The following is a 22,040-nucleotide window of genomic DNA, read 5'->3' on the forward strand; positions in this document are numbered from 1 at the left end:
GCCTGCTTGAGAAAAGAGACGTTCGAGGTGCCACATTTCATCCTGCTGCCTCTCTGTCAGTGGCTGAGAGATAAACCCACCTGAGGAAAAATCCCTGTTATTTAGTGAGTGAAGCGTCCTGCACATGCCCAGCGAGCAGGTGATGCAGGACTCCAATACGACGGACTGTCCCATTTGTCCCACTAACTGCTAAAGAAATACACAGTTTGACGCAGTAATTAGTTTACTGCTTTTGCACAGCAACATGAACTCTGCAGCCTTCATATATAATCCTCATCAACGTTTCTGTTCTCGGTCTACAAAATGTCACCAGTGAGCCGACGGTAACCTCACAGGACTCCTGTCTGCAGACTGATGTGATTACATGTGGTCCTCAAGAGTCTAAGATCTGAACCGTGTCCAGAGCAACAGTCTGTTATCGACTCTCTGGGTGGGGGGGTTTGTCTCTCCTCGTGATTATATTCTCAGCAGAGGAAGCCAAAGATGTGAACCAGAAGTGCAGAAGAAAAGCAGAACCCAAGAAGAAGAAGAAACGTGGAGATGAGAAGGTGGAAGGCAGCGATAGAAGAGCCATCTGCACATGTCCTGAGCAGACTTTTCTAAGTGAGAGGATGGAAACAGCAGGACAGGCTGATTGAGCTGTCTGCTGGCTCGTTAGCGCCCCTCAGGGATCCGACAGGCCGCAGCCTGACACCGACACGATTTGCTGCTGCCTTTTAATAATGTTGATAAACTACCGACTCCCTCCATGTCAGTTACAGGACAGCTCTTTACTTCCCAGCCAGGTGAGCAGAATGATGGACAACAGGATGCGGTGCAGAGTATCTGAATCTCTGCAGGAGGTTACAGCCGTGACACAAAGCTCATGTGTTGTAACTGTGGCCCCAAGAGGTGATAATTAGCTTCCCCGAGAATCAGAATCCACCAGAAATGAACACAACTATCCGTTTGCAGCACGTAATAGGATCACAGCTGCTGTTTTGAGCATTCAAATTGATTTTAGTATTTTAGCTTTTGTGCCATTTTCCAAACAGGACAAGACAGTAAATATCACATACACATTACATAATTCATACACTTCAACTGGAGGAGGACACCTTCAGTTTTGTCAAATCATATAAGCACTGCTTCTTCAAAACTTTGCACCGAACTGAAAGTGCTGTGGATGAAATCTTAGTAGTGTGAACGATCCAAACTCCTGCTGATGGGGTTGAGAGCAGCAGAAAAAGCTGGCACGAGGACCTCGAGCCTGGATTGTTTTGCTGATACTGTTTGCTCAGGGAACTTGTTGTACACATGCGAACATCCTAAATGAAGCCGAGCTGAACTGACGGACTGAGTGGATGACTCAGTGGAAGCTAATATGAAACAATAAGCAGGGTCAGATGAGTCAGAGAAATTCTATCATTGCTTCTTCTCCGTCCACAGTCTTTCATATTTAAGTGTCATTACTCAAACTCTCATTTCTACGGCAGAAAAGAGAAGCGACAACAATTTCGAGGAAATGTGAAACGCCTTGAGCACCTGGACTGTGGCAAAAAGAAAACTCTGTATGCAGCAAGGGAGCCTGAAGCACCATGACCCAGATAACATCAGCTGCAAAAAGATTATGAAGCTGCGGTCCAAATGGGATTTAATCGCCCATTTGATTGGACCAGGAGCTCGTTTCTGTTCTGACTGGGTCACAGACGAGCACACAGTCTGAAAGTGAAGGATGGAAAGTCGAGAAAACACAGAAGACGGAGCAGAGTGAGGCCAAGTGGCTGACAAAAACACTTTCAACTTTGGACTTCACAGTAGTTAAATCATGCAGAAAACAAGACTACTTTATCCACATTATCATCTCAGTGCAGACAGACAAGTCTGGCTCCAAGTCCAGCACCTACTCTCTTTTAGCTCTGTTTTTAGCCTCCACCTCCTCCTGAAGGAAACATCTGCTCTTCAGCTGCTGAATGCTCCACTGTGTTCACCAGCTGCTCTCTGACTGAGTCTGTCTGCAGCTTGATGGCGAGCAGGTGGTGTGCAGTCGGTTAAGCCGGCGGAAGAGACTAAAAGACACACTAAAGGTGCTTTAAAATACAAAACTGTGGGCTGAAAGAAGCCAAACAGCAGCACAGTTAGTTAAACTTCTGCTGCGTCAGGAGCAAACCCTTTGACGCCGACGCTCACATCAACTAATTCTACTAAACAAATAACCATATGAGTTTAAGCTCATCGACAGTGGCCCAGCTTCAACAAAAGGATTCCTTTCATTGTCGGTGAATCTGCCAAATATTTTCTCATTCGGTCTGAAAAAGGTCAGAAAAAGCACAAACTGCAGAGACGTGTTGCTGCAGCCCAGCCTGACTCCAGGTCAGATCATCTGACCTGTTAAGCTCTGAAAAACTCACATAACAAACTCTCACAGGCTGCTAATTAGCTTTCAGCCTTCTGTGACTCCCTGCTTTCCTGCCGTCTGCAGCCCTGACAAAGTCACTTCAGGTTAGTGCTGCTTTATTTGTCTACATGTTACACCTACAGAGATTTGAAGAGGAAAAGGACAGACAGAAAGCAGTGAAAAAGGAGCAAAAATGCAAAAGGCAGAGGAAAGAAAAAGAGAGGAAGAAGAGCTGGGACAAACAGAGAGAGGAGAGAAGCTGACAAAGAGTCCATAATGAAGCTGTGCTCGGCTGGGAGTGTGAAGGGCAGTAATTTACTGATCAAGGACAGAGATTGATTTGTCAGTGGAAAAGAAAGCCCACAGCGTGAGTGAAAAGCTGCAGGCTTCTCTCGACAGCAGGACTGTCAGTTAGTCGGCACAGGGTTACCGACCCCGAGCAGAACTTCAGTCTGAGCTTACAGCAGGACCAGGTTCTCACTACATGTCGATTACATGCATTCATGTGTGATTGTTTTTCTTTTTGTTTCCACACGTGGAAGCTTCTGAGCGTTCGTTCAGTCAAAACGCCGCTGCTCCAGCTGCAGTCTTTAACTCGAGCCTCAAACCTTCTGGTTAGAAGCAGCGACAGACGCTTGGTCACTCTGTGAGATGAACAGCACTGACAGGCGCTGACACTCTGATCAATGACTTCACACCGACTGCTCTGCTGCTCCACAGACCTGCCTGTTCGTTTGCACCTCCCATCTTCGTCACGTTGCATGAAATAAACCTGAAGACTCATCAGGTCAGTATTTCCAGTTGTCCACTGCTATTCAGTCATTTAAAGTTCAAGCTGCTGACAGACGACTGCTGTCGATTAGCCGTCACAGCTGTGCATCACACAAGGTTTGTCTGTTATGACAGCTTCATCTGATCTGAGCACATCTGGATCAATATGGAAAAGTATCAGCAGGGAGGACGAAAAACAAACATCACACAGCAAAAATTCAAAGTGGAGACAAAGCAGAGCAAAAAGGTCTGAACTCGTTATTGTTGGGTTTCTTGTTAAACCAGTTTTGTCTCATGTTAGTTTGTCACGATGTACACACTGAACTCCCATCATCAATTCATCTGAATTTCCTTTTCAGATTAAGATCTACTTGTTTAAATAATAAAAACATCAGTGGGTCTGCTTTTGTCCAACTAACAGTACAAAACCAAAAGATTTTACTTTTACAAAGACATGAAGCAGAGAAACAGAGTTTTGGAATTTTATCATCAACACTGATTCATTTCCTGTTGATCAACTCATTGATCTGCTTCAGTTAGCACAGCTTAAGGAAGAGAAAGGTAACAGAAGAAGAATGAGTGGAATGAGACATCCGTAACAAAACTAATTTAAAAACTCAGCAACAGCAGACATGAGTCACGAGTTTGGTTTAACTGCTCTGGCATAACAATACCAAAAGGTTAACAAGGTGACCGAGTGGCCTCTGAAGACATGAAATTGTTATTGATCATTAATTGTTTTTAATGATCTGTCAAGAAGTGCACACAGAAAAGGGGTCACGTACGAAACTTTTCTCCCAGCATTTGTATTGATGGTGCGGGTTTTGGTGGTGGCCCCGTGGCCTCCCTCCCAGCCCAGCAGTCGTGCTCTCCAGGTAAGACTCGGATACAACATGACCACACACCTCCTTCCCCGCCCGGAGACCAGAGCAGACAGACAAACAGCGTCCATGAATTGATTTTCCCCTCTCTTTTTTCCTCTCCTCTGTCTTGCAGAAGTGTCCTCTTGCAGTGTTGTATTTTTCCCCCTGATGGACTCTTTGAAGGCGGTCCACTGACAATCCACTGACAGAAAATCGATCCAATCTCATCCAAGCCGGCGTTCTCTGAGCTCGTATCTCCACATCTCGACCGCCCGACGAGGTGGAAGAACACAGGTGTGTCTGTGTCTCATGCACATGCAGAAAAATACTGCATCTCCTTTTTCTGAAATCTCAACATCAGCAGCCCAGGAAAGGTCACATGATTCTTTTATTTTTTTTGGTTAAATGGCTTTCATGAAGAGGTCAGTTCTGTCACATCTGATAAGACGGTCAAGATCCCCCAAAGACCAAACCACAATGCTGACAGCATTCAATCCCTGAGAGAGCGCTGATGGAGCAGAAAGCTGAAAGTGAGCTTCACCTCTGAACCACCAACTCGTGGTCCTTCTTCTCTTTCCTCAAACCAAACTATCTCCTCTGCCACTCCTCGGCTTTATTTATCCATTTTAATCTGTTCTTCTGTTCTACCTCTCCACACCAGCAGGTGGCAGCAGTCTATATTTAGCAGTCACAAAGGGAAAGCAGAACAACTGAAACTGCAGAGATACAAACTAAAAAAAACTGGTGATATTGCTGAGGAGAAAAACAAGCAGTCAGCTGATCAAACAGCTTGGAAACAAAAGTAGAAATCATTAAAAGTTTAAGCGGTAAATCTTCCAGTAATTCATGTCAGCTGCTCGACGGGCTTTCAGTTGTTTTAAATCTGCATGTTGATGTAATGCCATTAAAATGTTTCCAGTCTCTTAATGAGAATGATGTACATTAAAAGCAAAAAAAATCTCTAATAAGCTGGAAAAGAAACAAGCCAAATGACTTGATCTCATTCTGCTCTCAGCTCTTCTGTTGAGCCACAGTGTGTGATGATGGTGCAGATTATATGCCAACATCCCTCAACAACACACAACACATGAAATTACAGCAAACCCAGAAAAGGAGGAACTGACTGACTGATTGATTTCCACACGTGAATCTCTCTCTTATTTTACAGACAAATTCAGACTTAAGACTGAGGTTGTGACTTCATCCACCTGAATGAATACAGAAGACATTAAAAACCTATTTGGCATGACTGCTGTGTGTTTGTGCATTTATGCATGACTTGGAGCATGTCAGGTAGACAGGAGCACCACAGAGGCTCCCAGGTTCACTTGTAAAAAGTGACTTTGATCAACGAGTCTCATTTTCCTTCCTGGTCAGGTCGCTAATGAGAGCAGTGCGCTTTGAGGATACAGGACGCCTTTGATCCTCAGCGAATTGTCCATCAACTTCTCTACCTTCTCCCTTAATCTGCTCACTCTTCAAATCTGTCACATGTGCGGCAGGTGGACGAGGACGGAGCCCAGAAGCTCGAGATGGAGCAGGTTGTCCACCAACAGGGGGGCCGCTGGTTCGATTCCCGACTCTGACCGGGCGACAAAGTCCTCTCAGACAAGTTACTGAAGCCCAATCTGCACCCGATGGCTCTCCAATCAGTGTGTGTGTGTGTGTGTTTTTGTGCAAAAGGTCAGCACTACTGACAAACTGCTAGTGACTGGGTTAATGCTCGCTCCTGTTGGGAAGTGCCTTCAGTGGCTGATAAGACTAAAGAAAAATCACCACATAAATGCAGTGAACATAAATGAACGTCTACAAATGCTGTAGATATGGCGATACTGTCGATACTGACTACCTGATTCTCATTACTACAAATGTTACTTTAACAAAACACTTTGGCGTGTTCATTTTTTGACCGTCACGCTGGTTTTTAACAAGCAACAAGAATAGTGAGCTGACTTTGTTGATCTGACGTACTCTGAAAGTTGTGAAAATACCCCAGTGGCTAATGGGAATAAAGTGGTGGACAGTCGCAGTTTGGATTGTAGCACAAGTTTTCTGCCAAAATTAGTTTTGTTCTGGGCCAAATTCCTGCTCTTTAAATGTACTTGGCAACGATGCAGATTGGTCTAAATATTGGCTCAGTTAATTCTACATTTTCTCCAGCAATGACAGCCAAAGTTGGGCAGCTCTGCAGACTCAGTACAGTTGACAGACCGCAGCGTGCACGACTCTAAGCAGCGATCGGGATGATAGAAGTTAGCTCTTAGCGGATTCATGGGCTGGTCAGATAGCAGCTCAACCTGAAATGCCAAAGTCATTATGACTATGACTCAGAAGTGCTGCTAGCTGTTACTCAAGGTCTGACTGAGTCTAACTGACATTCAACCAGTCCACCAAATAAGTCAGTGAAGACAGACAGAAAACTTCTTGTGTCATAAAACCATACATTCCCCACCCGAGTGTTGTGGGAGGAAGAGGATAGTAGAGGAAAATAGACCCCACAATACGGACATGACCAAATAACGCAGCATCTTTCTTTATATTCTACACTTTTCTGTTTCCTACTGCATACAGCAGATTTAATAAGAAACCTGCTGAGAGACAACACACAGTTATGGTTTTAAAGGGCATCACAGTCAGAGCAGACTGACCTCCACAAGTACAATCAAGTCACCACTACTGCAGCAAACAAACTACAGACTACAACAAAGACACACACACACACACACACACACACACACACACACACACACACACACACACACACACTGTTTTCCAGAGCAGGTGGGAAAATTTGAGGTATTTTGGTACAAACGTGTGATGTTAGTTTTCACCTCCCCCTGACGTCCAGCCTGTCGTAGTAGTCTGTCTGTAGTCTGTCGTCTGTTTAATGTTCGACCTGCTGCTGCTGAGCATCTGCCAACCCGACGACGACTTTCAGGTAACTCACAGTGTGGATGTACTGCAGCAAACTAAAAACATCCACAGCTCAGACAGGAGCTTGTTGTCATCACAGCCCTCCAAATCCCTGTGGCCAGCCATAAAGCACTCAGCAGGATACGCGTGAGTCAAAAGACACAACTTCATTCATTAAAATAACAAATGGCATTTTAGGTGGGAAGCAGCGATGAAATGTCACGACGGAGCAGGCTTGATGCTTGATTAATTCTGTTATCTTGTCTCATCTTTGGGGCACATTAGCATAACAGTAGTGGAGAACACTCACATTTTTATTTTGCTTAACTTTACAGAAATCCACTCGACGTTTCAATGGAAACAGGACCATGGAGAAGATGAAAGGATCCAAACTGCACATTACGTAATACTGTCAAAGTACACGACCTGTTGGGACTGTCAAACACATCATCCAAACTGATCTGAACACAACGCTTCACACAGACTTCCTGTTGTGCCTCTAAAAACTGATTTCTTCATCTGACTACAAATATAACATTTAACTTATTCCCATTTGAAAAGCAGCTTAATTTTAATAAAAAGCGTCAGCTCTGCTACCTGAGGACTGAAATGGAAGCACAGCAGGAGTCGATGTGGCATCAGGATCAGTTCTGTTGCCGAATGTGGTGGGCTGAGTGTGAGTCCAGCTCTGGTTATCCTGAAATTTCTCCCTCTTTCTGACTGTGCCAGTCGTTCGCATCGAGTCATGTCTTCAATTTCAAATTATGTGACTCTGTAGAAGGGCTGATCTACGACTTAGACACTTTGACTGATGACTGATGATCTCTCAGGACAGACTGAGCCTCCAACGTTAGATTTAGATTTGTTTTCTGTCCCGATTAATATTCCCTAAGCTTTTGGCGGACCCATTTCAGGCGGGAGCATGCTAACACTTTTAGCTTAGCAGCTACAGAGAAGATTTCAGCTTCAGTCTGGACGTTGCTTTGCTACGAAGCTCCAGAAATGTTTTGTGGACCAAGAAACTTCACCCAACTGTCCATTGCCATGAGGGCGAGATGACGAGTATGTTTTCATTTCTCTTCATTTAATGTAAGGTTAATATGGCGACTGCAGCTCCTGCAGCTGGTGTGTTTGTAGCCTAATCAGGCCCTGGATGGTGCACTGATTGTTACGACACAAAGCTTCCTGTATCAGGCCTGGAGATCTCCACTCATCAACTCACTGCTGACTCAGCTGAACAGCATCCTCAGCATCCTCCCCACCCGCCAGCCCTGCGCTCCATACAAAGCTGTACAGCAGGAAGCAAACTATCACAATGCAGACATTTGTTTTCCCTGCAAAGGTATTATTGGCTTTCTTTGTCCCTGAGGAGCGCAGCAGAGCTGGTGAGTAAGTGTAGAAAGCAGCAGAGACGGCCTGACGAAGCAGAGAGGAGAGCTGCTTGTAATTCTCACAGCAGTTCTGTGTGATCAGTATGGAGCTCCAGCAGCCCAACTGCAGCCTCACACCAATAACAAACCATGCTGGCACTAAAAACTACATGTTGTCTTTACATGGACTTCAGATATTTAAGATTATGGCCTTCCTCATGCAGTTAGAAACAGGCAGTGTAATAGAGCTCCACTGACTGTAAATCAGCTGAGATAAAAGTGTACATGTCAGACAAACACACACTGATAATCACTGCAGACACTGTTAGTGTTAGTTCAGCTGCACATTTACTGCCACAAAGCCAAAGGTTGACTAATTTTGACAGGCAAGAAAAGGACAAATGAAGCAAAACCAAAACATGTGAAGAAGCCTCCCCTGATATCAGGTAACATGCACTTCATGTTTCTGAGTTCATTTCAGTGACGTTTCACAGGACTGCTCCAGCTGGATAAAAAAACCACCTAACCCTAACCCTAACCCTCGAAGAGCTGTGAAACGTTACTTTGGTTCTAATCCACAGATGGAAAACCCGCGAGTGGCAGAACTGGAAAACACACAGAGCCAAAACAATAAAGCTGAGGAGTCCCCCGATAGCCAACAGGCAGTGAAGGCACCGCAGGAGCAGAACAACCAGGAGACCACATTTATTTAATCAGGTGGTCTCATTGAAGGACCCGAGCAAAAAAAAAGACAAACAAATCTGTGTGTTGTTCACCCTCCTCCTCATCACAGAAAACTCTCCTGTGGGATCTGTTTTGGAACGATTAGCAGAGATTAGTGACAGGATGTAACTTTCATTTTAAATTGATTTCAAACCATTTTTCCTCCAGGATAAATAAAGGGATTCTGAATCATTTCTCCCGTTCACAGTCATCTATTATTTGAAATTCTCACACTGTTGAGCCCCGCAACTGAAGGATTTCAGTTGGTCTCAGTTCCACAGTCACTCAGTGCCTTGGAAACAGAGATCTGACTGGACTTTGTGCTGTCATGGTGACACACGTGAGAACCAGGACAAAGGAGCTTTAAGGCACATGAAGCCAGCTTCTTGGAGAATGCCATTCGTTTGCACTTCAGCTCATCTCACATGTCCTGGAGACCCTCTCCCTCCAAAGAACAGCGCACACACACAGACAAAGCAGCTCTGCTGAACTCACAGCTCAGGAGAATGAATTCACCTTATCTGAGTCAGAGATTACGATCAGCATCCGGCCAGCCGCCTCCCAACTAAAATGTGGGACCAGGAGTATTTGAAGCTTGTGAATCAGCCTCCTCCTGATATTTAAAGATGAAATGTGATGTTCGGAGGAGTCTCGGAGCAAAAATATCCCGAGTGCTCACTGAGGGCTGTGGAGCCAAAGGGTGCAAATTGAACTGGCACTGGCCTTTAGAGGCATCAGCTGTGATGCTCATTTCCTCTGGCTCTGCCACCACAGCTGAACCCTGCATGTCTGAAAACTCATCCATCACCCCAAAGCCAAATTTAATATCCCCCCCCAAGCCAAACTTAATATCATTAAGGGCACTCGGCCCAGGCGCTGGCTGGCTGTGAAACTCATCGGATCGCTCTAATGACACGGTAACACAGGGGCTTCATGGGCTCTCACACCAAATGAAGGTTAACCAAGAGGTCCACTTCACCGAGACTCACGTATGATCCCTCAAAGGAAATACAGCGCAGCACCTGCTGACCACGCTGAGTTTTTGATCAATCAATTATCAATCAATTATATGACGTCTCATTGTAAACAGCTTCCACTCTTCTGTGAAGGCTTTCCACAACATGTTGGAGTGTTTCTGTGGGAATTTGTGCCCATTCATGCAGTAGAGCATTTGTGAGGTCACACACTGATGTTGGACCAAAAGGCCTGGCTCACAATCTCCCTTCCAGTTCATCCCAAAGGTGTTGGATGGGGTTGAGGTCAGGGCTCTGTGTGGGCCAGTCAAGTTCTTCCACACCAAACTCTTCCCATCATGTTTTCTCGGTCTTGAGAAGCTGCAGAGCTTATGCACAGACACACTGGGGTCTTCAGTGCTTCCTGCTCTCGGCCGCTCAGCCACACACTCCCTTCACACTGCACTGCCTCATTCCATGGGAACAGATTGTCTTTTCATCCCTATAAGAAGAAATCCATGCTGTCACAGCCGTAGTAATCTATATAAACTAAAAACTATAAACTACATAAAAATTATATATAAATGATCAGCTTAGCTAATTACACAATTAATTTTACTGTCTGATCCACTGCCAGGCTTACAGCAAATTCTGCTGTAAACAGGGTCATAAATACAGTGACTAATTAGTTTCTTTTTGCTGAACAGGATCCAGCTGAGATTCTGTGTCTGTTTCTGGCACACATGAACCTGCAGTCCCCTCCAGATGAAGTGTTGAAGCGGAGCCCTGCACAGTCCAGCCACAGTTTGCATAAAGTGCAGACAGCGGGTGCATAGTAATGGCGTCAGAGTGGCATTTACACCACCCAGTGGTTTGGTGTTATTGCGGGGTTTCGTGGTGGCTTTGTCCTGCGGGGCTGTGGCTGTTTGGTGTTTGCCGCCGACTGTCACGCCCTCTGACAGAACAACACAGCGCCCAGATGGCACAGCTCATCTGTATGCTGCGCTGCTTCAAGGACAGCAGCACCAGGCAGCAGCTTCTCTGAGGATGGATGTCAGACAGGAACACCGGCCTCTGCCACCCTGCTCCTCAGAGAAAACTCATGACTTTAATGGCTGCTCTCACTGATGTCCTCCACGCACTCCTCCCGAAGACGCGTTCATGGTCCAGCACTTTATCTACCTTCGCTGCAGCGTCCACTTTACTGAAGTCATGGATCTACCGGAGCTACCTGAACTTCCTTCACTAGTCAGTTGATGATGACTGATGATTAAGTCATTTTCTGAGATTAAACCCACTGGTTCCAGCTTCTTCCGTGTGAAATATCAAACTGGTTTCATAGCCTTCTGTTATACGAGCACACACCTCACATCTTTGGGTTTCAGGCTGCTGGTCAAACAAACAAATATACATTTAATCTCTCATTTTAAATAAAGTATAACAGGCTTTTTTCAATCATTTCTGCCATAATAATTAATAATGGAAATAATCATCTGACTCATCAGTGAAGACAATCATTACTTGCAGTCAGATTCTGTATGTATGAAAGGATGACATTTTGGTACCCTAAACTACATGCATTTGGGATTACGTAATCAGATTACAGAAAATAAGTAATTGTAATCAGCCCAGAATGCCCTTTTGTGATTAGATTACAGTTACACTGTGGGGGATTACTGGATTAAATTGTTGATAACATCTTTGAAATATGGCATAACCTGTCCAGTTCTCCCGAGTCCTGGGTCTCTGCACAAAGCCCCTGAGCAGCTGTTAAGGTCTCCCCAGCTATGATGCGAACGATAACAAGGAAACGAGGCTGATGATGAGTGAACGTGACACAAAGCCCTTCAGCCAACATTGCCCGTCCTCTCAACCCCTGGACCACAGAGGCCTGAGTCAGCTGGGAGTCCCTGGACAGATGGAAACGATCTGCTCTCCCAACCACCAGCTGGAGGAGGGTGGAGGCCTGTGGAGCAGGTGCTGTGCTGTGCTGATCAACTGACAGTTTAATACAGCCACAGCCCAGGGAACAATAGAAACAGCTTACAGTTCTCTTAGGTCACAACATTTCTAACATATTTGGAATTACAATTAAGAGAAGTTTCAAAACGTTCATCAAATGGCTGTGCTGTTTAGAAACCTTCCATGTTAAGAAAGCCCAACTAGAACTGCAAACTCTGTTTAAGACGCACACAAACCTGCCTGTATCCATGACAATGGCTGTCTCACCTCACCAGCTTGCTGTAATGGTTGTGAAAACACGGCCGTACAATGAGCTACAGGAATTTATTGTGTCTGTCTGAGTACAGGATATTAATACATGGGTCAGGGAAATTTAAAGCTAACAAACAAATACTGATGTTAGCTTCTCCAACACAGGAAGCGGTGCAGCAGTAAGCAGGAAATGTGCAGCGAAGGCTCCAGTGTGTCGGTGAATGAAGAAGAAGAAGAAGTCTTGTCTGTTATTTCCCAACTGTGCCGTTCACATTTCCTCCTTCCTTAAAGAAGCTTTGTGATGCAGACGTGAACCAGTATCTCAGATTTATACTGAGCTCAGTACACGAGGAAACACACTCATTTACAGTTCGTCACTGTCAGGTAGGAAGGAGGCACGCTGTGACTGACACACCACGTGAACCTTCTGGCAGAAAAGTCTGACATGTTTCAACCAGGAGGAGGCTCAGACCCTGCGGTGATGGGCACTAAAGGCCAGCGAATCGTATGGTCGTGTCAGCAGCACAACTGAAGGGCTACCTGGATCTAAACGCCCACATAAACCACCGACAGACAGTTAAATGAACTGCACAGCACGCGGTGGGCAGATCTGACGCTGACATGCTCCAAGTCAAACACTCTGAGGTTTGCACCGCATGGAAGCGTTTGTCCAGGTGGGAGAGTGTGGAGCCGACACACAAATCACAGTGTGAAAACGCACACTTATAAAACGCAGGAGAAGCAATTTTAATTTTAATTGCAGTTTAAATTACAATAAAGATTTTCACTCATTGAACCCATTTTTCACACTATTTGTGATTGACATTTTTTAGCTAAAGATTTCTGTAATTATCTCACTGTATACTATTTTTATTATACTATTATGTATACTATTATTATCCTATAAGCCTTGTGCTTATTATTATTAGCACAAGGCTGATTTTCACTGGCCTCAGTAAAGCGTTGGATGACGACATGTCATCATCAGATAGCAGAGCGAGTCTGTAAAAAGACGCCGTGAACAGCCCTCAGTGAGTGCTTTCATTTGTGAAGGCAGCTTCAATTCAAAGCTTCTCATCATTCCAACTCATGGAGGACTCATGTACTTTTCCAGTTCGCAGCTCGTATGACTACCACCCTTTACTGATCGCTGTAATCTGTGTGTTTCACCAGGAATAAACGTTAATGCACAGCAACTCTGAGTCTGACGGACAGCCGATGACGCACGGAGCTCATGTTCCTCACCTGGGTATTAAACTGAAAAACAAATCGTTTTCACTGTCCGGACTGAAGTCTCTTGAGTCTCTCTGGGCAGCTGCAGCCACATTGACTTGGAGTCATAAAACCATATTAACTGTAAGTATTAACTGTTAGCCTCATTAAGCCACATGTATACAGCAAGGGTCAGCACCATGTAAATGTCACCTTCAATATGTGGTTTGCTTCTGTGAGGTGAGGCAGCACTCATTTTACATCTCAGCTGTAACTGAACCCACCAAGCTTGGAGCATGTGGACGTGACGGCTGACCACGGCCGGGTCCTGACGGCGCCCTGAAGAGCTTCAGCAGTGGGTGTGTGACCGCAGCAGCAGCTGCACCACACTGATTTGCATACATCATATGTCTTTATAATACAATACTGTATTACAAAAACCCTCCTTTTCATTCAGTCTTGTTCTGCTTTCACTGACAGCTTTCACACCAGCATAAACCAACTAAACAAACAAGCGCATCTGAACTGAACCACACAGACTGGATATGAAACAAACTAGGGCAAGTCGATAGCGAGACAAACCACAAGGTATTTTATTCTGAAATCGTTTCCAAGTCATTTCCTAGACGACAGACAATTGCACCACTAAATGATGTGTTATCGTGAGAAAAAAGTTAACCATTTTAGCTTTTAGGTGTCTCTGCCATGACGTTTCTCCACACAAAGGAAATCCTCCACCCTGAGAGATACTTTTAAGTCAACAGCAGTGATGGAGAGGGGCCGAGGGTCTGCTGCCGCTGACAGAGACCTGAGGCAGGGGTCCGTTCATGGCATCCACTCGGCCTGGGGAGCGTATGAAAGCTCAGTTTTGTGAAGGGGTGTACTGCAGGTGAAAAGGAACAACACAACTCACACACAGTTTAATGTCAGTGTAAGCTGGCTCTTCTGTCTGCCATGCAGCTCATTCCAAATTCCAGGTGAACTAATGTGCCGTGTCCACGAACAATTAGAACAGGACGTCTCACTGTATTTAAACCTGTGTGGTCCTGAAACAGTTAATCAACGTATCGATCAGTCCATCAAGGAACAAAGAAACCTTTATTAGTACTTGAAACATGTTATTGTAAAAATATCCATAGCCACTATCTCCTGAACCTCCCCGAGTCCAAAGAGCATTTTGTTGAATATAACTTCTGGACTCCATAACCAAAAACTCACAAGCACAAAATTAACATTTTGAGGAGATGAAGGCTGATTATCATTCGCTCGGAGTAACAGCATGAGCTCAGGGCATGAAATGTTAATGGAAATACAGATGTGGTCTCCTCCACAGTTTTTACATAATGGGAGGCCCACAGCTCCTCTCTCGAGACCTCTTTCCCTGAGAGCTGCAGGCGCAGAGCTACAAGGAAATAAGACAGTCCAGAGTCTTCAAACACGTCGAGTCTTCAAAGGCAATCTCATCGTCCCCTCTTTAGCCTTGACCCAGAGAGACGGGTGGTGAGGGCACCACTAATGGCTGCAAGACCGAAATCCTCAGAGTGAGATAAACCAGATACATAAAAAGGTTAAAGTATGAGACTGCCATCAGGAAATTAAAATAATAAAAAAGCATTAACGGTTGTTAATCTGGGAAATGAGGTGTTCTGCAGGTATCGCATGGGTGTACACAGAGATACAAGGAAACATGTAGAGACAGCTGAAGCACCAGTTCACCGCCTTCAGACGGGGGACGAAAACAACAATTATTTTCATTATCAATCAATCGTTTAGTCCATAAAACATCAGAAACGCATAAAAAAATGTGTGTCTGCTGCACCACGTTAACACATCAGTTCTTTTCAGTCAACAGTTCTGTGAACACGCCAACGGCGACGACGTTCTGGCTGCTTCACTTTAATCGTCGCTAGCAGTCTGAGGAGGACGGAGCCCTCAGATTCTTGCTTACGAACACCCGTCACAGCTGGTCTGGTGGAGGCAACGGCTCCACAACAGCACGAGGCTGTTCTGCATTGTCAATATCGCCAGTGAACAACGGGCTCAGCTGCTTCTCTTTTTTTCGACTTGGCCCTCAAACATGCAGCGTTATGATAAAAATTCTCATTCTGGCTCTGCTTGCCTTGAAAGGCTCTTGAGGAGGAGGAGGAGGAGAAAAACAGGCGCAAGTGAGCATGACCGACCCTGCTGAGTGGGAGGGGAGCTCAGCAGGAGGGGTGAAGAGGGGGGAAATCATCTGTAACCTTTTCCTTTCTTACACATTTCCATTTCGAAGGACCCCCCGTGGCTTGACACTCGGCTCTGCTTTTCACAGGAAGCAAGCCGGCCAAATGCAGCTCTCGCCTGGCCTGTGACTCTGTCGGTTTCCACAGCTACTGAGAGCCGTTTGAATGCGTGGCTGACAGGAAACTGGTGGGACGCAGTATCGATTATGGTGGCACAAGAGTGGCCGCGGCAACCGGCCTATAGGGCAAACTGTTAGATCCTGAAGCCTTGCACAAAGACCGGCTCACTGAGAGCAGAAAGGTGAAATAAATCGGTATATGAGAGAGAAAGGGAGGCGGTGGGGGAGAAATAACCACAGACAAAGCGAGTGAGAGCACGAGACAAAGATTCATGGCCTCAATATGGTCTGAATTCAAAACTGCTGTTTATATGAACTATACAGACAATACAGCTTTAAATAAGTGAGCAAGACACGTACAAGCAGGGTGAACACAGCTTATGAGGAGGGAGCGGAGGGAATCAGAAAAGGCTGAGAGCCAAAAGGGACGAAGAAGAGAGGGATGAAGGGAATGTGGGGGCACGTGTGGTGACGCAGAGGGGGTGTTTACCTGGAAGGCCTGCCACAGCTGATCAGCCAGGGTGCTGATCTGAGAGAGGACATGACCAATGAGAAAGGACTTTGACATGCTGCTGCTCCCCAACGTGAACAGGTACTCCGTCAGCTCCTCTGCAGCCGGCAGCTGAGGGTCGGAGAAACAAAGTGTAAACTGACAGACTCTGACTCGACCAATCGCAACCTGCTGACAGATCACGTCACACTGACTAATGACAACACACAAGTGTACAAAAGACAACATCATTGATTCATTTAGCAACAATTAAATGAGTCAACATTCTCGCTGAAAATGTGTGAAAAGAAACTACTCATTCAAAGGGAGCCACTTCTTACCTTCCACTAAATAATAGAAATAATCAATCAATAATCAGTGATGATATTTGCTGCTTTTAGATTGTCTAACAAGATTCCAATCTTGCACAATCCAGAAAGTTGGGACGTTGTGTAAAGCCTAAATAAAAACAGAACACAATCACTTTCAAACAAACTGCGCTCACTGACAGCAGCTTCCTGATGTCCTGAGCCTGCAGGCTAACATCCCTCCACAATCCTTTCATACCCAGTCAGGATCCTGTCACCTGTTACCACTATGGAACAGGATCACCCGCGAACTGTTCCAAACTGATGCTTTCTGAGAGGACACCATTTTATTCAGACGCACCAAGCAAAGCTTTTTCACAGTCAGGTCTGTACAGAAGGTGCAGTGAATCCACCTGGCCAGCAGATGGAGCAGGTCTTTTTCACAGAAATAAAATCACAAAAATGTGACCCACAAACACATCGGACTTACAGAAGCTGCGAGTGTCGTCCTTTAAAGAAACGCTGCTCAGTCCTCTCACTACGGTTGTGCACTCAGTTCATTTTGAACGTTTGCAGCCTTGACAGCTGAGGCTGTCGGCATTCTTCAGGTCACAGGAAGCCATTATTTCTTTGCCATATTTGCTGGCCTGTACAAGAGTTTCTGTCAATGAGAATAACACCGAGACACTTGACGAGTCCCACACTCTCTGAGAACACACTTTAACTCTCAGACTTCCTGTAATGGGAGGGCAGCTTCAGCACCAAACCGCTTTAACCAACAGCCTGAGGGTCACGTGTTCGCACAGAACAAGTCATACGGCTTTTTACTTAACGAGCAACACTAAATTGTCAGCAGAAGTGGTTGAGGTTTGGTTGTTATAGTAAATAGTAAATTTATTGTAAATAGTCTTTCAGAAATCAGTGTATTTCATTCTGTAGCTTATGTGCAGCGTATATTCATAAAACAGTTACCCAAACAGGAAGAAAGCGTGCAGACACAGGACTGTTTTCAGAGGCGGATTGATCTGCATGTGGTGCTGTGGTGAGTGTTTGTGGCGGCAGGAAGGTGTGTGTGGGTCAGAATACACTACACTGTGTGTGTGTGTTGATGGTGATGAAGGAACAACACTGTGGCTCACTGATGTGTTCTTCACAGAAGATCCATCAGGATTTGTGCCTCCTCAGCGTAGCAGACGCTGAAAGCTGATCCGATGGCCGTTCGACCATGTTCTCCAACAGACAGACACAATTTGCTCTGCATCACCTCTGCTGCTGAATGACAGCAGAGCATCGTGGGAAACTGTCTGCACCAGTAGATTCATTCGGATTTTAAAACAACTGAATGGTTTTCCTAACCACATTTACTCAGACTGTGGACTGATGAGACCCTGGTGACCCTGACTGACGACGCTGGAGGTTTACTTGGAAGAAGATAAAAAAGACAAATGTGTTTCAAGTGTTCCGATTCTGTGGAAGAAGTCAAGTGAATTCCCCAGCTGATTAACCACCTCTCTGACCTCCACTCATCATGTTCCGCATCCCGAATTCCTTTGCGTTTCCCCAGCGTCTCGCAGAGCTCCTTCCCTGCATCAGCCTCGTTCATCCTGCACTGTTCCCAGTGTTTCCCTCGGACCAATCAGCTCCTCCGGTCTCCCCACCTGAGCTTCTCCACCTGCACCTTCATCAGTTTACTTTGTATTTCAGTACTGCCAACTCCATTTCAGTAAAATTAGTAAAAGCGTCTCTCACAAATGAGATGGGCAGAAAGTCTGACAAAGCTCTGTATTTAAATAGCTTATAATCCCAGGCTGCACGCTTACAGGCGCATGCTGCAGTCATAACTGTCCGAAAAATAATAGAGTGATAAAAGTTGTACCTGAGCGCTCAGTTTGGGGCTGAAACACACACAGCGAGCTGGATGCAATACGAGACAGTAATAAAAGATCTTCCAGTAGACAAAAGGAGGACACGGTAAGCAAGACGAGGCGTCCGGGAGGACATATGAGGCCACCCAGACACTAAACTGTCCTCCTCTCTGAAAGGTTATTACATGAAATATGTGTGTAGTCGAGCGCAGTGGGGAAGTGACATTTGAATGACGCCACTTGGGATTAAAGATGTGCGGTTTCATCGTCTGGGCTCTTCATCTTGTCCAATCTCCTTTCCTCCTGGACCGTAACAACTCCTCCAGGTGCGTCTGAGAAAATGAGCCAGAAATAAGAGCTCTCCTCATGGAGGCCGGCGACTCTGGAGGCAGGACCTGCCGCTGGCTAAGCTGCAGTTGCTTGCAGCGGTAACTGCTCACCATGGACCACACTTAGGCTGCCAGCACTGAGCTGACATTTCCACATGACTCCTTTTCCACCGTTTGACTACCAACCTGTTGTTTTAGAAAGGTGAGGACGGCTTTCCTATGTGTCGAAAACTCTCCATCACCAAAAACTAACTGTACTCATCGCCAACACAGAGCAGCTGTTGCTGTCCCAAACTGTAAGGGGTCAATGGCAGGTTCAAATACTTCACTCAGTGACCCTACCAGTCAGACATGAGGCAGACTAGAGCTGAAACCATTTTTAATTCAATTAAACTTTTCAATCATTTTTCCAGCAAATGTGCCAAATGTTCCTCTGTTGCAGTTACTTAGTGCTGCTTTTTTTGTCTCATGTGACAGTGAAGATTCGAGGCTTTAGGATTGTTGGCTGCACAAAAAAATTGGGGATGCAAACAACAGCTATTTTCCTTTTTGATTATTTTGCCCATTAATCAAGTATTGGTTCACGCTGCGCCGGCTGCCTGCTCCAAATGCCATGAAAACAGTCTGCTTGTATGATCAGATTATTTAAATTCTGAATGTCTGTAAAACAGAAGAGGAGGAAAAGTCTGGAAACACAAATATTTTACTTTTTCCATACCAGGATATGACAAAAATCACATATTTCTTCAGAACTTTCCAGAGGAACCCTGTATTGAACCCTTCCCTGCACGACAGTGAAGCAGAACTACAGGAGCCTGTGGAGGACATATGTGAAACTCAAAATGAGACAACTGCACCTCGAGCTGCTGCCGTTACAACCTAATTTCCCGGGCCTGTGATTCAGGTACACACACCATCACAGACCGAATCCCTCTTCAACATTAAAGTGAGCTACAGTGTAATTGCATGCACAACCTCCCCCGCGATCGATACGCTTGTGGTCACTATAGCACAACAACTCAGCTGAAATGGGACTGGGAGCTACTTCATGTGACTGACCAGACAGAAAACAAACACCAGAAGACACTCGGGTGAGATAAGGTTTGCATGACGACTGAAAATAATCTCACAGCAAAGAAATCTGTGCAGTTAGCGGAGATTTCAGAGAACTTTATGAACAAATGGTGCTGGCAACTCGACGCCCTGTTCAAAAGTTTATCATCCCCTCATGCTGTCAGATGCAAGGAAATCCACTTGAAACACACTGGGTCGCAGTCAGTCTCATCCCAAATGTGAAACCGTTTCTGAGCGGCGTGTTTGACAGATTAGTTTGGCGTCAGCCCCAGCGGTCATCCTCCTCTGCTGGCCCTTCAACTTGTCAGGAGTCTTCCCAGTGTTCTCATTACCCCTGCCCTTCATCTCTGACCTCCCCTCCATATCTGCATGGTCCTGAACAATCAGTCTGACTGCCAGAGCGATGGTCTGCTCGCCAGACGTCAGACACATAAAGAGTTCATTATCGGGTGTCCTCAAAGTCGTTTGCAACGTGCTAATTGAGTTAAAGGGAATGTAAATTTCTGAGGAAATGAAAGAGAAGGTTGACTAGTGCACACAGAAGATGTTTACTGTGGAGAACATGAAGCTCTGAGGCCAAAATCACAGCAGTGACGTGTGCTTGGCTTTCGCTCGTGTAAAACCAATTACTCCATAATTCAAGAACGCCATGATCATCAATGCTGAAAAATGTTTAAAGCAAAAACTGAATCCAATTGTAGATCTGACAAATCCTGACAACAACAAGTCCATCCGTTTGGTTCAGAAATAAATAAAACCCATCACAATCAATCTGAAAAGTTTTTAATTTCCCACTTTGGACTGCGGCTCTTCCACCAGACAAGAGGGCACACAGAGGAGGTGGTGAAAAGTCTTTTCTCCATGAAAATGTGACGCTGCCACAATGCACAGGTGAGACCAGTGACCCGCATCACCCACAGTGGTGAGTGGTCGCAATTCAAAAGCTGTTTCCCTGCCCGTAAAGGCCCACATCTGACACAGAGCAACAAGCCCACAGCCAAGACAAAAAGACAAAATAAAACTCACAAAAGCAGAAGCCGAGGCAGGCTGGAGGAGCACGAGCACAGCGAGCACTCTGATCACACGTGTGGGATCAAAGGGAGGATTTTTACTACACGACGTGATCTCGCTCTCGCCGTAAGACGCTTTGATGACGAGAGAGTCTGCTTAAATTACTGCCGAAACTCGTGAGAGTCTCAGTTTGTCACCAAAGGACAAGAGGGATGATCACAGAGGTGACTTCTCTGGTAATGAATGCGGTTGTGTGAGGGTCTGGCACCACATCCATTTACAGCACTGAATCAGGTTCCAGAGTCATCTCAAGTTGTGCTGCAAAGACTTGTTGATGAGTCAATCAAAATAATCAGGAACTTTTTGATACTCCAGGCAAAATGCCAAATGCTGGACCTTGGAAATATACATGGATCTTAGAACATCGATCAATAATGGAAATAATCTTCACTTTCAGAGTCACTAGTCACATATATTGGCATCCAAAACCACTTCTCATGTGTACAACCTGGATGCTGGTGTGAACAGCGAGCTCCCGGAGTGTTTTTATGTCGCTTTAGCAAATATTTCAGCAAATCACAGAATTCTCTGCAAAAACCCAGCAGAAATAAGTGACGGCTCTGCGAGAACCTGCCGACGCAGCATTGTGCAAATGTGACTTAACCAATTCAAGTGTCATCACACCTGAACATTGGAGGCCGAGGCGGAACAGTCACACATGACTGTTCAGAGCCGTGTTTCCGTAATGAGCACACACACTAGCAGCAGTTCTGCTCTTTTGATTTACTCTCCCTTACTGTGACTGGTCATGTGACTCTCAGTAACCAACACTGTGGAGGCATTAAAGTTGCTCAGAGACAGAGCGTGTTAATGGAAGTCCTCATTAAATCTAAATTATTCAGAACCTCCTCCTCGCAGCGATCATCAGTTTCACTGACAAACACCACTGTGTCGCTTTGGAGGGAAACTCGCCATTCCTCGCCATTCGTCAGGACAAGCAGACAGGAGGAATGTGCCGTGACGAGGAAATGAAATCCTGATTGGATGAGCCACTCGCTGAGCGGTCAGGAAGAGCAGGATGGGATAACGTCATGCTCATAACCTCAGGCTCACTTTCATGTCCGTTTTTGTAGCTGTCGTCATGATGACAACACGTGCGAGGCGGCGAGCGACTTTTACAATCCGCTGCGAAGGCAGTTTCACCATCGACCGACTCAGTGAGCTTT

General features: G+C 45.5%; 1 protein-coding gene across 7 annotated transcripts in view; it reads right to left on the reverse strand.

Annotated features, from left to right (window-relative positions):
* Positions 1–22,040, reverse strand: part of mei4 (meiosis-specific, MEI4 homolog (S. cerevisiae)) — a 53,110-nt gene that overhangs the window by 24,727 nt on the left and 6,343 nt on the right. For 3 of the 7 annotated variants that reach the window (XM_046372930.1, XM_046372926.1, XM_046372927.1), the window contains exon 4: positions 16,228–16,359. The exons of 1 other annotated variant lie outside the window; for it this stretch is intronic. In XM_046372930.1, the coding sequence (XP_046228886.1) occupies positions 16,228–16,359 (132 nt within the window). Of the gene's footprint in view, positions 1–13,965; positions 14,240–14,793; positions 14,932–15,881; positions 15,906–16,227; positions 16,360–22,040 lie in introns of those variants that run through there. 3 more of the 7 variants (XM_046372931.1, XM_046372929.1, XM_046372932.1) reach the window with 3 other exon arrangements.

The sequence above is a fragment of the Scatophagus argus genome, chromosome 19, assembly GCF_020382885.2.
Source record: "Scatophagus argus isolate fScaArg1 chromosome 19, fScaArg1.pri, whole genome shotgun sequence".
In the NCBI taxonomy this organism is placed as follows: Eukaryota; Metazoa; Chordata; class Actinopteri; family Scatophagidae; genus Scatophagus; species Scatophagus argus.